General features: G+C 40.2%; 1 protein-coding gene across 2 annotated transcripts in view; it reads left to right on the top strand.

Annotated features, from left to right (window-relative positions):
• kif3b (kinesin family member 3B) overlaps positions 1–15894 on the top strand; it is a 36295-nt gene extending 20401 nt beyond the window's left edge. Inside the window, exons 6-9 of one of the 2 annotated variants that reach the window (XM_080204823.1) lie at positions 48–164; positions 6186–6291; positions 6529–6716; positions 12894–15894. In XM_080204823.1, the coding sequence (XP_080060949.1) occupies positions 48–164; positions 6186–6291; positions 6529–6716; positions 12894–12975 (493 nt within the window). In that variant the 3' untranslated portion in view covers positions 12976–15894. Of the gene's footprint in view, positions 1–47; positions 165–6185; positions 6292–6528; positions 6717–12890 lie in introns of both variants that reach the window. The other variant, XM_080204822.1, reaches the window with a different exon arrangement.
• Positions 15895–16322: the final 428 nt, after the last annotated feature.

Below are 16322 nucleotides of genomic sequence, written 5' to 3'. Positions count from 1 at the left end.
CTTTCACATGGGTCTGAACAAAAAACTTTTGATTATTTTCTTTTAAGGCACCTTGTAATTGAGAACTTCATACCTTTGGAAGAAAAGAACAAAATAATGAACAGAGCTTGTTTTGATGATGAAGAGGACCAGTGGAAGACCCAGCCAATCACACGAATTGAAGGGTGTGGTTAAGTATTTATACTTGCACAGATCTTCAAAGGATTTGTAGCATGGGAACAAGCTCTTCCGTTCAACCTGTCCTTGTCAGTGTTTATACATTTCCCCCACACTAGCCACTCCTACCCTCCTTCATGTAATCAGATCTGAATTTCCTAATACTCAGAGAGTCTTTGAGGTTTACAGCATGGAAACAAGTCCTTCGGCCCAACTTGTCCATGCTGCCCCTTTCTTTAACCCCTAAGCTAGTCCCAATTGTTTGCATTTGGCCCATATCCCTCTACACCCATCTTGCCCATTTAACTGTCTAAGTGTTTTTTAAAACATAAAATTGAATCCACCTCTACTACTACCTCTGGCAGCTTGTTCCAGACATTCAACATCTTCTGTTTGAAATAACTGCTCCTCTGGACCCTTTTGTACCTCTTCCCTCTCACCTTAAACCTATGCCCTCTAGTGTTAGACTCCCCCACCTTTGGAAAACGATATTGACTAACTAGCTGATCTGTGCCCCTCGTTATTGTATAGACCTCTGTAAGATCACCCCTCAGCCTTCTACGCTCTAGAGAAAAAGTCCCAGTCTATCCAGCCTCGTCTTAGAACTCAAACCTGGTAGCATTCTAGTACATCTTTTCTCGCTCTTCTAGATTAATAATATCCTTTCTATAAAAAGGTGACCAGAACTGTATACAGTATTCCAAATGTGGCCTTGCCAATGTCTTGTACATTTTCAACAAGATGTCCCAACCCCTGTATTGAATGTTCTGTGAGAAGTCTCACAACACCAGGTTCAAGTCCAACAGGTATATTTGGTAGCAAACACCACTAGCTTTTGGGGCTTTGCCCCTTTGTCAGGTGAGTGAGGAGTTCTATTACAGACAGAGCATATAAAGGCACACACTCAGTTTACAGAATACTGATTTGAATGCAAGTCTTTACAGCCAATGTGAGTGGAGATAGCATTAAGCGTAGATTAAAGAGATGTGTATTGTCTCCAGACAGGACAGTAAGTGAGATGTTACAAGCCCAGACAAGTCATGGGGGTTACAAATAGTGTGACATGAACCCAAGATCCTGGATTAGGCCGCCCTCATTTGTGCGAAACTTGGCTATCAGTTTCTGTCGTATGCCATGAAGGCCACCTTGGAGAACGTTTACCCGAAGATCAGAGGCCTAATGCCCGTGACCGCTGAAATGTTCGCCAACAGGAAGAGAACAGTTTTGCCTGGTGATTGTTGAGTAGTGTTCCTTCATCTGTTGTTGTAGCGTCTGCATGGTCTCCCCAATGTACCATGCCTCGGGACGTCCTTTCCTGCAGCGTACCAAGTAGACAACATTGGCCGCGTTGTAGGTTTATTTACCGTGTACCTGGTGGATGATTTTCTCACATGAGATGATGGCATCTGTGTCGATGATCTGGCATGTCTTCCAGAGATTGCTGTGGCAGGGTTGTGTGGTGCCATGGTCACTGTTCTCCTGAAGGCTGGGTAGTTTGCTGCGGACAATGGTCTGTTTGAGGTTGTGCGGTTGTCGAAGGCAAGAAGTGGGGGTGTGAGTATGGCCTTGGCGAGATGTTTGTCTTCATCCTTCCTGCCTTCAAACAACTGCACAACCTCAAACAGAGTAAGAAGTCTCTCAACACCAGGTTACAATCCCACCAGGTTTATTTAATAGTAAATGGCGCAAGCTTTCAGAACGCTGTTCCTTTGTCAGGTGAGCCTGACAATCTCAAACAGACCATTGTCTGCAGCAAACTGCTCAGCCTTCAGGAGAACAATGACCACGACACCACACAACCCTGCCACAGCAACCTCTGCAAGACATGCCGGATCATCAACACGGATGCCAACATCTCATGTGAGAGCACCATCCACCAGGTACTGGGTACATGTTCTTGCAACTTGGCCAACGTTATCTACCTGATACACTGCTGGAAAGGATTCCCGAGACATGGTACATTGGAGACCAGATGCTACGGCAAAAGATGAATGAACAAAGAACAATACAGCACAGGAAATAGGCCCTTCGGCCCTCCAAGCCTGCGCTGCTCATTGGTCCAACTAGACCATTTTTCTGTATCCCTCCATTCCCACTCTGCTCATGTGACTGTCCAGATGAGTCTTAAACAATCCCAGCCTGTCTGCTTCCACCATGAATACTGCTCGACAATCACCAGGCAAGATTGTTCTCTTCCTGTTGGCAAACATTTCAGCCGTCACTGGCATTCGGCCTCTGATCTTTGGGTAAACGTTCTCCAAGGCAGCCTTTACGACATACAAAAGCGCAGAGTCGCTGAACAGAAACTGATAGCCAAGTTCTGCACACATGAGGACGGCCTCAACCTGGATCTTGGGTTCATATCACACTACTTGTAACCCCCATGACTTGCCTGGGCTTGCAACATCTCAATTACTGTCCTGTCTGGAGACAATACACATCTCTTTAACCTATGCTTAATGCTATCTCCACTCACATTGTCTGCACCTCTAAGACTTGATTAGCTGTAAAGACTCGCATTCTAATCAGTATTCTGTAAACTGAGTGTGTGCCTTTACATGCTCTGTTTATGATCAGAACTCCCCACTCACCTAACGAAGGGGCGAAACCTCGAAAGCTAGTGGTGTTTGCTACCAAATAAACCTGTTAGACTTTAACCTGGTGTTGTCAGACCTCATACTGTGTTTACCCCAGTGGAACACCGGCATCTCCACATCTTGAATGTTCTGACCAATGAAACCAGACATGCCGAATGCCTTCATCACTACTCTGTCCACTTTGACTCCACTTTCAAGAAGCTATGAACCTGTACCCCTAGATCTTTTTGTCCTATAACTCTCCCCAATGCCCAACCATTAACTGAATAAGTCCTGCCCTGGTTCAGTCAACCAAAATGCATCACCTTGCATTTATCTAAATTAAATTCCATTTGCCATTTGTCAGTCTACTAGTCCAATTGATGAAGATCCCGTTGCAATCCTAGATCACCTTCTTCACTGTCCACCATGCCACCAGTCTTGGTGTCATCTGCGAACTTAGTAACCATGCCTACTAAATTCTCATCCAAATCATCAATATAAATGACATAACAGTGGACCCAGCATTGATCCCTGAGGCACACCACTGATCACAGGCTTCCAGTTTGAAAATCAACCCTCTACAACCACCCTCTGTCTTCTGTCATCAAACCAGTTTTGTATCTATTTGGCTACCTCACCCTGGATCTCGTGAGATTTAACTTTATGCAACAACCTACCAAATGGCACCTTGTCAATTATCTTGCTAAAGTCCATGTAGCCAACATCAACTGCACTGCCCTCATCCTTGGTTACCCTTTTTTCTCCATCACCTATTTTCTCTTAGTCTTTTCTCCATCATGTATTTATTCAGCTTCCCTTTAATAGATCCATGGTTTATCCTTTAAAGAGATCAATGCCTAATTTATGACTAATTTGGCAAAATCTTTCCTCTTCAGTCTTGAAAGTCTTCCTCTCTTTTCATCTACTGTTCTTATGTCATATTGTGTCTTCTAGACTCACTGGGGAATGCTGATCCAAAGGGGTTATTCACGACTACTGCTATTTCACTGTCTATGTGTTTAACCTCTGCACTGCTTATTGGTCCTATGCCTAATCCATGTTGAGTCCTAAACCTGCATATCAGTTTCAACTATAGTATCCCTGGTGAAACCTCAGACCTTCCTATTTCTGCCTGTCCTACATTACCCTACTTAATCCCCAAACACACATCACTGAGCCCATGAGATCATAGAAAGTCTCAGTCATAACCCTTGGATACTTTGGTACAAATGCTGCAGCTACAATTTTGTGAAAAATCAGCCTGTCATCCTGTAGCACCATCTCAAGTCTATCTAAAGTGCATTTAAGAACTCTTGAGTCTCAAGTACATTTATTTTGTTGAGAATCCACCAAGTCTTTTGCTGCATTAGGTAATATGATACTTGGACTCTTTTTTGGCCAATTTTGATCTGCTTCGTGTGTGGGATACACATTATTACCCAGACATAAAACACAGAATAAAGGAGCAGGGTTTTTTTGATGTTGGGGTTTCTGATTCCTTGAATGTATGGATGTGCTTTTTTGGGTTTCCCATGAGAGGAATGGTGAAAGCATGCAAATGGTATGAATAACAAAACTGGATGTTACCTTCCCTACATCCATTTGGAGATGGCACTGAAGACAGTCTTTATTCAGTCTTAGCACGTGATTACAATGTTCAACGTAACCAGCAAACATCTCTTACCTCAACCACTCCATAATTTCAATTTGTTTGTTTTTATGTACTGAAGTGAAACCTCAGTTAATAACCGCCATCTGCATACAATTAAATACATTTAACACTAGAGAGGCATCACCTCCCATTGAATGTTCCTGAATCACTGCTTGGAGATTATGCTGACATCAAATGGGCTTTCAGACCTATACTAGAGATACCTAGCATCTACCAATGATTGTCTTTAAACAAGTGGCCTTTATTTATATTATACTTTATGTTATGAATGCATAAACACTATATATAATTACAGACTTTTTCTTTTGTTTACTCTTTACCATTTCAAAAGTTTAAAATCCATAGCAAGATAATATGTAAAATGTCCCAGTTGTAGTTTGGTAGTACAGAATTTGAGTATTGCTGAAAAAAGACATCTTGTTGAAGCTTTTTGTGTTGAACTCATCAGGACAATCACAAAAACACCAATGTTAGGAGAAATAACTAAACTGTATGAGAAGAGTTGCTGATTAATTGGCAACGGACTCTGATTGTTGAAGGCATTACCATGGAGAGTGCATCAGTTGATGGTGACTGACAGTTAACTACCAAGCATTGTTTGAAATTTAAACCAGGCAGCTTGAATCTAGTCAAGCCTGTGCCCTGAAGAGTGAACAAGCAAAATGATATCACTGATTTTGTTTAGCTGAAACAGGGGCAATGTGTGTACGTGTTCTTTCTGTCTGCAAAGAAAAGTCCCTGTGTATGAATATATGTAGTTTCCAGTACACGTAAATGCACTACACTGTGAGCCCAACTAACAATCTTAAATTGGTTGACAGCATAATTTTTAACACACACAAGATTACTAGGTGAATGTCATCCAATTGTGGAATCGCATCTAATCTTGGAAACTGATTTGCAAGCACGGGCTGGTTGTGTGCAGTGTGGACTTTCTCTGTTGCAGAAAACAGAAGGAACATGCTGCTTAATACAATCTATCAGTCTTTGGGACGTATGGCCCACGTACCTAGCATCATACTGGCACAGACAGTGAAATATGAATTTCAGTGGAAAAAACTATTTTGGGTTTGACTCAGTTGGATGGATGGCTAGTGTGAATCACAGTGGTGCCCACAGCATGGAGTTTAAACCCCATCATGGCCAAGATGGATTTGGAATCTGTCCCCCTTCCCTACCCATGGTGGAGATTATGACACTGTTGGTCAGATCTGCCCCCGGACAGAGAACTGAAGAGGAGGAGATTGTTGATGAATTAATGGATTATTCAAACCATTTCTATCTGCCATTTTCCTTTCAGTATCTGAAATTTGAAGTCCACTGCGTTTTAAACAAAATAATTTCACAGTAGCACCTAATCAAATTTCAATTGAATTGCTTGAAAAAAGGAAACAAACATAATGATTTACACACCCTGTTTAAGCACCTTGTGTTACTTGCTGTTAATATTATACTCAACTATAATTGGTTACATGTTATCTTGCTATATCTTTCCAACTTTCAGAATGGTAAGAAGAATACATATGCGCACTATATGGCTACTTTTGTTAAGGGACAACCTTTAAAAGTCTGAGTGTTATTTAATAAAGATGGGGATTGATTTGAGTCATAAGTTGGTGACATTGCTGTTACGTGCTACAAGGCACGAACACTCATGTTGTTATAAAACAATTAATCTGGATTAATTGAGAAATATCCCAGGAAATTCACCACTTGTAATAAATAAAGATTAAACAAAAAATCAGTACTGGAATATTTTTCATCTTTATAATTCCTAGCAATCAGCAGATGATGAAGCGACCTGTGTCAGCAATTGGATACAAGAGACCACTTAGTAATTATGCAAAAATGGCGTTGATATCAAGATCAGACCCCAGATACAGGGTGAGTAAGTGAGACTGCATAAATTCTAATTGTCCCTTTTATGGTCTGTGCTGCTAAAATGTTGATCATTAAAAACTAATTAATATATTTTAAAAGTGCAAAGCTAAATTGTACCCAATGCTGACGTGCAGAAGTGACTTTTATTCATATACTAATGCTGTCATTTATTGTGTGCTGTAATCTTGCTGTGTGAGGTTGCCTTATTTATTTGTACTTATTATTCTTGTTCATTTACAGGCTGAAAACATCTTACTCTTGGAACTGGACATGCCCAGCCGAACAACCCGGGACTATGAGGGACCAGCCATTGCTCCAAAGGTGCAGGCAGCACTGGAAGCTGCCCTGCAAGATGAAGATGAGCTTCAAGTAGATGCCTCTACATTTGATCCTCTAAGAAGTGGCAGTGCTAGAAAATCGAAGTCCAGGTGACCTGCAGTCACAGTACACTTTATTTTTTAAAATACATAATTGCTTATTTTTTTCATCATTATGAAATGTCTCTTCGCTGATTTAGATGGATTCAAATTTGAACAGAGAAGTGATCTCCCAATATGTTCAGTTATATAATTGCAGATCATGAGGTGGGCTTCACTTTTTTTATTGTCCTTTTGAAAAGTTTATTTTCAATTTGCAGACTGATTGACAAAATTGTTTATTAAGTGACTCTGTCCCTTTAATAAACTCAAACTAAACACACATAATATAGATATTACAAGCCTTGCATCTGCAACTGGATCCCATCAACATTTTCCATTGTAAATTCTTGCATCCACATTTATGACAGAGCTGCCTCTATAAGTTTGCGCTCAATACAACATTCTCCCACGTTATTGATGCTTCAGAATTACGATATTAAATGTTTCTATCACTATTCATCACAGGCCAATGTTAATCACCTATTCTTAAGTAGCCTCATATATATTTAGGGTTTTGAGGCAGCAACAATGACAGTAGCTTCCCATTCGGTTTAGTTTGTGATTTGGAAGGGAACTGTAAGGTAATGGTGTTCCTACATACGCACTGCCGTTGACCTTCTAGGTGGGAGAGGATGCAAGATACGGAAGTGCATCTTGTAGTTAGTACATATTTGCTTGATGCAATGGTGATAGCAGGAATTAATGTTACAAGGGCGAATGGGGTGGCAGTCAAGAGAGTTGCTTTGTTCTGGATGATATCAAGCTTCCTGAGTGTTTTTGGAACTGCATTCTTCCAGGCAAGTGGTGAATATGCTATCATATTGCTAACTCGTTACGCAGAAAATAGGCTTTGGAGAGTCAAAAAGTGAGTCACCGCAGAACACCTGACCTCTAAAAGCATTTGTAGCCACAGTTATGGGATTGGTCCAGTTAAGTTTCTGGTCAGTGGTGACTCCCAGGATGATGAGGTTGTTGGATTCAATTATGGTAATGATACTGAGTGCCATGGGGAGATGGTCATTGCCTTACGCTTGTGAGGCAAGAATGCTACTTGCCACTTTTTAGCGCAAGTCTGAATTTTTTTCAGGTTTTGTGACAAATAATCGTGGACTGCTTCAGTATCTCAGGAGTCATGAATGATTCTGAAAATTTTGTAAACATCAGCAATTATCCCCACTTCTTACCTTTAACATAGGAAGATCATTGATGAAACAGCTGATGATGATTGGGCCTAAGGCACTGCTCTGAGGAACTCTGCAGGGATGACCTGGGCAGAGATGAGTATCTTCTAGCAAACACGACCATCATCCTTTGTGTGAAGTATGACTGTAACCAGTGGGGAGAGAGTGTGTGCGTCCCCATCTCCATCCCCTGATGCCCACTTCAGGTAAACAGGGGGTCCATGATACCACACGCAGAGGCTGCCTTGATGTCCAGGGCGTTCAAACGCACCGTGGCTCCAACGTTGTAATGCAATCTGGAGCCCAGTACACCTCGCAGAACCCACAGTGAGCAGGTTATGTTGGTGAATGTGTGCCTCTTGATAGCACTGTCGACAATATCTATCATCTCTTCTAGCAGTAATTGGCTGGATTGGAATTGTCCTTTTTATAGACAAGACACACCTGGGCAATTTTGCACATTGTCAAGTCTTGAAACAGTTTGGCTCGGAACTGGCTTGTTCTGGAGCACAAGTTTTGAGTGCCACCCCTGGGATGTTGTCAGGATCCATAGCCTTTGCTGCATCCAGTGCCTTCAGCCATTTCTTGATGTGGTATAAAGTGAAATGAATTGATTTGAGACTGACATCTGTCATTCTCGGGTCCTCAAGAAGAGGTTGAGATGGAGTATCTAGTCTGCACTTGTGGCTGCAGATGAATCGAAACACTTCAGACATGTCATTTGTACTTGTATACTGGGCTCCCCCATCTTTGAGAATCGGGCCCACTTCTCTGGTTTGTCGTTTAATTGCCCGCCATCTTTTAGGACTGGACGTTTCTAAAGACTGTAAAGTTTTGATCTGTTGTATGTATAATTGCTTAGCTGCATCTATCATACAGTGTGCTGTTTATCACGCACGTAGTCCTGTTGTAACTTCACCACGTTGACAACTCACTTTTATGCCTGTTGCTACTTTTGTATGTTGTGCTGTCCTCATTGAACCAGGTTTGATCCCCTGGCTTGGTAATAATGATAGAGTAAGGAATATGCCAGGCCATGAGATTACAGATTGTGATTGAATACAATTCTACTCCTGCTGATGTCACACAGCACCTTATAGATGCCAGGTTTTGAATTGCTAGATCTGTTGTTCTTCTACCTCATTTAGCACAATGATAGTACCATACAACATGATGTAAGATATCTTCAGTGTGAAGATAGGATTTTGTCTCCACAAGGGCTGTGGAGTGATCATTCCTACAACTACTATCAAGGACAGATGCTTCAGTGAGAGGTAGCTTGGTAAGGATGAGCTCAAGTCGGATTTCCCTCTTGTTGGTTCCTTCATAAGCTGCCACAGGCCCAATTTGATAGATACATCCTTCCAGACTCGATTGGTTCAGCCAGTTGTGATGTTACCTAAGCAAGTCTTGGTGATGGATGCTGAAGTCCCCCACCCAAAGTACATTCTGTGCTTTGCCTACCTTCAGTGCTTTTTCCAATGGGTATTCAACATGGAATACTGATTAACCTGTTGAGGGATGACAGGTGGTGGTAGTTAGCTGGAGGTTTCCTTGCCATTTTTTTTGAATTAATACCATTAAACTTCATGGGGCCTGGAGTTGATGTTAAGGACTTCCAGGGCCACATCCTTCCAACTGCGTATCACTGTATTGCTGCCACCTTTGGACATGCCCAGAGAGGTGATGGAGCACTCTGGCAGAGTGAGTAAGGCTGTTGCTTGACTGATCTGTGAGGCAGCTCACACTATTTTGACACAAGCCCCCAGATGTTAGTAGGATCAAGTGGGCAAAGTGTGCCTTCGTTTCTGGTGGCTGAGTCAACACCAAGTGGTTAGTACAGCTTTATCCTTCTTTAACTTGGCTGTAGCAGTTTGATACAGCTGAATAATTTGCACAGCCATTTCAGAGTGCAGCTGAGATCCTGCACATTTCTGTGGATCTGAGATGAGCAAGACCAGTGAAGGACATTAAGGAATGAGATAGGTCTTTATGGTAATAGGCTGGTTTAACAGTTCCAGATTTATTAATTAATTCAGTTTAAACTCTACCAGCTGCTGTGATGGAGTTTGAACTTGTCTTCTCCGCTGTATTAGTTTTGGTCTGTGGATCACACTTGTCCAGTAACATTACCACTCTGCTGCAGTTCCCTGCACCTGAATTTGACTGTAATTCTCCAGCTGCTGCAGTGGGATTTGAACTCATGTCTCCAGATCATGATTCTAGGCACCTGGATGATTGGCCAGTAACATAATCACTCTCCTGCTCTCCCACAAATTTCTATGTCCTCGTTTACAATAGAAATTAAGAGAAGTATAAATCTAAGAACATATTGTATGATTTTAAAATTGTGTGTTCCAAATATCCATTTGCTTTTAACTCTACTTCACTTGAAGACTATCATTTGTTATGACTCACCATATGTAACTTCACAAGCAATTGTTTAGTGTTACTAACAAAAAACTTAAACATTTTATTTCTACCCTGTCTTTCTGGTCCTCATTTCTTTTTCTATTTTGCTTTTCTTCCTTTCATACCTCATGATCAAAACTTCTAAATGTTTTACATGGCTTCTTGATCTGGAGCACATTGTTCATTTTGGAAGTGGGGGGACAGTTTTTAAAAATGGTCCTGATTAGTTCAAAAATGACTGACATCTTTATAAGGGGCAATGTGCAGCCACCATTTTATAGGGGACAGTATTCAGTGATGTAAGACCTCAGTGTTACTAAGACTGCACTCACCCCCGCTCAGTTTTCTGGAGCCGCACGGCGCATACTCCGCGCAGACAGTAATGCAAGTAGATAGTAGGTTTCTGTGAGAGTGATAGACTATATTGCATATCCTCATTCTCATCTACCACTCTGCTGCAGGTTCCTGCAATGACATCATTGGTTTTCTGTGCATAAAAGGAGCAGTGTGCATGCATAGCCTGGTATCGGCATCTATCTCTTGCAACCATTTTGCGTTAGCAGGAAACGCATTGAAGGAACAATATCCAAAGACCATTTTGTTGTTAAAATCATGGATTGATTGATTTAGTTGCGCAGTACCTAAAACAAGATCATTTTTTGACGAATTTCATTTATCAGTGCCACCAACCAAGTATAAATGCCAAAGACCCCTTGAGGAATAATGCATTATGAGTAAACTCATTCCATGCAAAATGATTTGCAACCTTTTTGTTTCAGAGGCCGCACTGTCTTGTTATAAATCTTCCATTGATCTCCTATAATTCAACCAGAGTGTTTCTTCAGTAATGCAGCTGAACATGTATTTATTATTTTGTTTTACTTAAATGTGAAATGTTTTGTTAGTGGTCAATCCTAAGACAATGGCCATGTCCAGCATAAAAGAATCCAACCACCTCTGTTTGATATTCAATGGCATTACCATCGCTCAAATCTCCACCATCAACCCCTTGGGGTTACTATTGTCCAGAAATTAAACTGGATCTGCCATTTAAATACTTAAGCTACAAGAGATGTCAGAGATTCAGAATTCTGAATCAAATAATTCACTTCTTGACTCTCCAATCCTGAACACTATCTACAAGGTACAAGTCAGCAGGGTGATGACATACTCTGCTTTTCCCTAGATGAGTGCATCTCCAACAGCATTCAAAAAACTTGACGCCATCCATGACAAAGCAACGTACTTGACTGGCACTCCCACTGCCACTTCAAACATTCAGTCCCGCCACCATTGGCACACAGTAGCAGCCACGTGTACTACCCACAGGTTGCGCTGCAATAAATTGCCAAGCCTCCTTTGATGTTTATATAGATGATCTGGAGGAGGGAACCGAGTGTATGGTGTCGAAATTTGCTGATGACACCAAGATTGGTGGAACGGCAAATTGTGCGGAGGATGTGGAGAGTCTACAGAAGGATCTAGATAGACTGGGCGAATGGGCCAGGAACTGGCAAATGGAATTTAATGTTGGCAAGTGCGAGGTGGTCCACTTTGGTAGGAATAATGGTAGGAAGGATTATTACTTACGTGGAGAAAAACTGCAGCAGGTGACGGTGCAGAGGGACCTCGGGGTCCTTGTGCATGAGTCACAAAAACCCAGCTTGCAGGTGCAGCAGGTGGTCAGGAAGGCGAATGAGATGCTGGCCTGCGTAGGAAGGGGGATTGAATATAAAAGTAGGGATGTCTTGCGGCGGCTGTATAGGGCATTGGTGAGGCCGCAGCTGGAGTACTGTGTGCAGTTTTGGGCGCCGTACTTACACAAGGATATTTTGGCCTTGGAGGGAGTGCAGAGGAGGTTTACTAGGCTGATGCCGGAGTTGAGGGGGTTGAGCTATGAGGAGAGGCTGAATAAACTAGGCTTGTACTCGTTAGAGTTTAGAAGAATGAGGGGAGATCTCATTGAGACGTATAAGATGATGAATGGGGTGGATAGGATAGAGGTGGAGAGACTCTTCCTGCTCAGAAAGGATAGTAGGACTAGGGGGCACAGCCTCAAGATAAAGGGGGTGCGGTTTAGAACGGAGTTGAGGAGGAACTTCTTCACTCAAAGGGTGGTGAATCTCTGGAATTCTCTGCCCGTTGAAGTGGTGGAGGCTACCTTGCTAAATATTTTTAAGACGCGGGTTGATGGGTTTTTGATAGGCGAGGGGATTAAGGGTTATGGGGAGAGGGCGGGAATGTGGAACTGAGCCACGCCAGATCAACCATGATCTTATTGAATGGCGGGGCAGGCTCGAAGGGCTAGATGGCCTACTCCTGCTCCTATTTCTTATGTTCTTATGTAAACCCATGAAGTCTACCACGTGGATGAACAGGAGTTGCAGGTGCATGACAGCGCCATCACCTGCAAGTTAATTAACTATGTTTTAAATCTGTATGAATTCATAGACTTGTAGAAATTCTTAATTATTGGTACTTGTTAATAGATGCGTGCTTCTATTTAAGTACTGTGTTTACTGGGGGAGAGCTGTACATTATTTGCGAAGAATGCATTTTGCTAACTCAGTTATATTTCTGTTATTTCCAGCAGGCCTAAAACTGGGAGAAAAATTGGTCCGTCATCTTCTGGAGCCCAGCTCTACCCCCAGTCTCGTGGCCTTGTCCCCAAGTAAACCTATTCTCATGAAGATACAATAACTTGTCAGCAGGGAGAAAAGAAATAGAGACAAGTAAACTTTATCTCCTGGTCTCATTTTTAGTGTGACCTTACACAGATCAAAAATACAGCTCCGATTGAGATTTAATTTACATTTTTTTTGTTTTTACAATCCAAACCATTCCACTGCTAGACAAAAACTGCACTTCCCAGGTATCCACAACTCTTAATCTAACAAAATTATCTGTTTCGTAATATAACCCAAGTGGATAGTGCCACTGCTTGCTGCTATGGAAACACATTACCCTATATGTATCAAAAGAATACCTCACATTTTATGAGGAAATTTATTGTATTTTAAAAATTTCTTAAAAATGCTGCATAACTTTGCTGTTTTTAATTTATTAGATTTTCTTGTTGGAAAGTTGAATGTAGATAGAATAGATTTGAATTTTTGTTAATGTATAGTTGGTATTTTTCATACATATTTTTTATTAATGCTTAATTTGAATATTAAATGTATAGTATGATTTTCTTTCAGACCCTAAGACAACATGTCGTAAGAAATAGTAAAAATTATCTGCCCAGTGGTCTGACATGATAAGGCACAGTTAGCAATTGTTGCCTACTTAGGAGATAGCTATGTGTCATCAACCTGATTTGTATTAGTATACATTAACCTCACAAAAAGTCAATGTTGCTTCTCCAAAACATATATTTAAAAACTACAAATCAGAAACCTATTAACCAGGCTGTAAATGTGGCAGTTTACTTCAGCAGCAGGGAAGTGATTCAGGAGCAAATATATTTAAACTTTTGGAATATTCCACGAGTACAAAGTCACAAATAATTTTTACATTGTTGGTTTCAATTCTAGATAACACTAATACACCATCTTACAAACAAAATTTCATTTTTTTAGCTCCATTTTTAGATTACCAAGACAGTCTCCTGACTCAGCATCCGACCTTGCCAAAATATTTTGGTACTTCTAGTCTCATTTGGACCTAATAAGATGCTACATTGTCACATAGTGCCACATTTTCCTTGTAGCAGCTAAGCCCATTTGGTTACTGATGTGCAACCAATTATTTGCAACACTTATGGAGTATTGTTTGATGGAATCACTGATTTGGAAAATCGGACATACTAATTTCCTTGCCTAACCTATTACTCATTAATTAAGGCTTCCCAATAGAAATGTGGATTTACAAAATTTTCCTCAGATATGTACAACATTTGGGGTTAGTTTGAGTTTGGGTGTATGTCTAAAAGGCTATGGGTATTCTTCCTGAAATGTTTTGTGTTTTTTGCAGTTGGTGCTTTTATTGCAATATTTGGCTTGTGTAAAAGCACAATGCCCAATAAATCTTTACAGCTCAAATTACATTCTAGCGTTAAAAATCAAATAAGGAATTGAGAATATGAACAGGGATGAGTGAAAGTTTAACTGAAAACTCAAGTAAATGACCCCAATTTTAAGATAAAAAAAATTAGTGAAGGAAGTGATGTTAACATTCTTACATAAGTCAGGACTTTTGTTATATCACAGAGAGAATATGATATTGTTGCTCCCTAGGAAAGTGTTGTTAATAGTAAAGAATATTTAAGACATTGAATTTTTTTTAATGTGATCTTAGATTAGACTGTTCCAACCTCATTTTATGACCTACTTAAATTTGAAGTCTCTTATTCCTCAAAAGATCTCATCATTCCAGTGTTAACTGGAACTCCACTTTGCATTAAACAGTATCGTCATAATTTATTTTACCATTTCAATATGAAAACGTAGGGAGTCTTTATGCATATTGATACCTTATATTTGCAGTCATGAAATCAGTGTCAGTAGAGTGGTAATTTTCCATTAAAGGCTCAAATGTATTTACTTTTTTTGGCACTGGTCACAGACTGTCTTTTCAAAACGTGCACATTTTTTGAACTCTTAAACGGCTTCATTGTTATTTTTCAAACCACTGTGTCAATGCTAAATAGAATGAGAGGGGGATTCTCAAATGCTGATTTTGGAGAGTTTAAAAGCGCATCTTTACAACGTTGCAGCAGAGCATCTTAAAAAGTGGAGTTAGTTTGCTGAGTTTTAACCTAATTCTATTATGCATCTGGCTTCCAATGAAGCTTTATAAAGGAGCAAACAGAAAAAAGTTTTATCACTAGATGAATTTCACAGGAGAAATCCCTTCTGTTTAAACAAATCTGGCAGGACAAGAGCGAAACAGGTTTTGTGAAGTTGCAACAGTTTTCCTTAATATTATCTCTGTGATCAAGAGGAGATTTAAGTCACCAAATTCTTAGCATTAAGTAATTCTGATTTTAATTTTTAGTTTTTAAATTAAAAGGCTGCTTTGCATCACAATCTAAGGTGACTAATATACTTGTCATGTTTACGTTACTATTTTCACTGTGAGTAGTGCATACAGAAATGTATAGGGCATTAGTAATGATTTATACTATTGATGCGCTAATATTTTAATTTTGTGTAATTCTAAACTGCAAACACAGTGCTAATGTAGGATAACTTTTTGTTCCAAGATTAATACCAATTTTGAATTGGTCAGCAAGTATGAATCACTAGCACTTGTTTGGAGGCATAAATGTAGGTCGGAGTCCAGGTCATGGAAGTGCTATTATGCCAATGGTGTGTTGTTACACTAACCCGAATTCTGTGACAGCAGCATGTGTCAACTTCTGACTCCCTGAAATTGTGAGATAATTTATATGCTGATAAAAGGTGGTTTCCAAATCTCCTGTGTATATTGACTCTTAAGTTACCAAATTGGTGTAAATCTAAATAAATGTTTTCTTAAGTTTGTTTGCAACAAAAAACTTGTTTCTTCCAGATATATTGAGCAAATCTGGAATAGTCACAAAATTGTAATGTCAGCTGCTAAAATAGATAATCTTCAAATATTAAAGCAAACGGCCAAAACTTCAGCAACTTCACTTTCAACCAGAAGAAAAAACCTTGATTTTTTTTATTTCATTTAAGCCAGCGATTTCTAGTGTCAGTATAATCCTGCATGTAGTCTGATGTATGAAACACATATTATGAATGAAGACTGTGTCCAAAGCAAGAGTTGATATAATTGACTGCATATTTTGGAAGGACAAAATCTGCCATCTAGCACAGAGGTTTGTGTCCCAAATTTCAAACTGAAGGGAATATCCTTATTTAAATGATATATAAATTAAAATTATCTCTGCATCTTGTACTTTTTTTAAATCCCTCTGTTTGTAAATGCACACTGTAAATGACCTTAAATAAACTTTCTGAAGCAGTTACAACTTAAATCTTCAACGAGTTTCGTTTTCTGCACCTGCATAGCTTTCGTTTTGGAACAACCTGAG

The sequence above is a fragment of the Carcharhinus amblyrhynchos genome, chromosome 16 (assembly GCF_965287045.1).
Source record: "Carcharhinus amblyrhynchos chromosome 16, sCarAmb.v2.hapA, whole genome shotgun sequence".
Classification (NCBI taxonomy): Eukaryota; Metazoa; Chordata; class Chondrichthyes; order Carcharhiniformes; family Carcharhinidae; genus Carcharhinus; species Carcharhinus amblyrhynchos.
The sequence above is the reverse complement of the archived record's forward strand: the minus strand, read 5'-3'. Positions and strand labels throughout refer to the sequence as shown.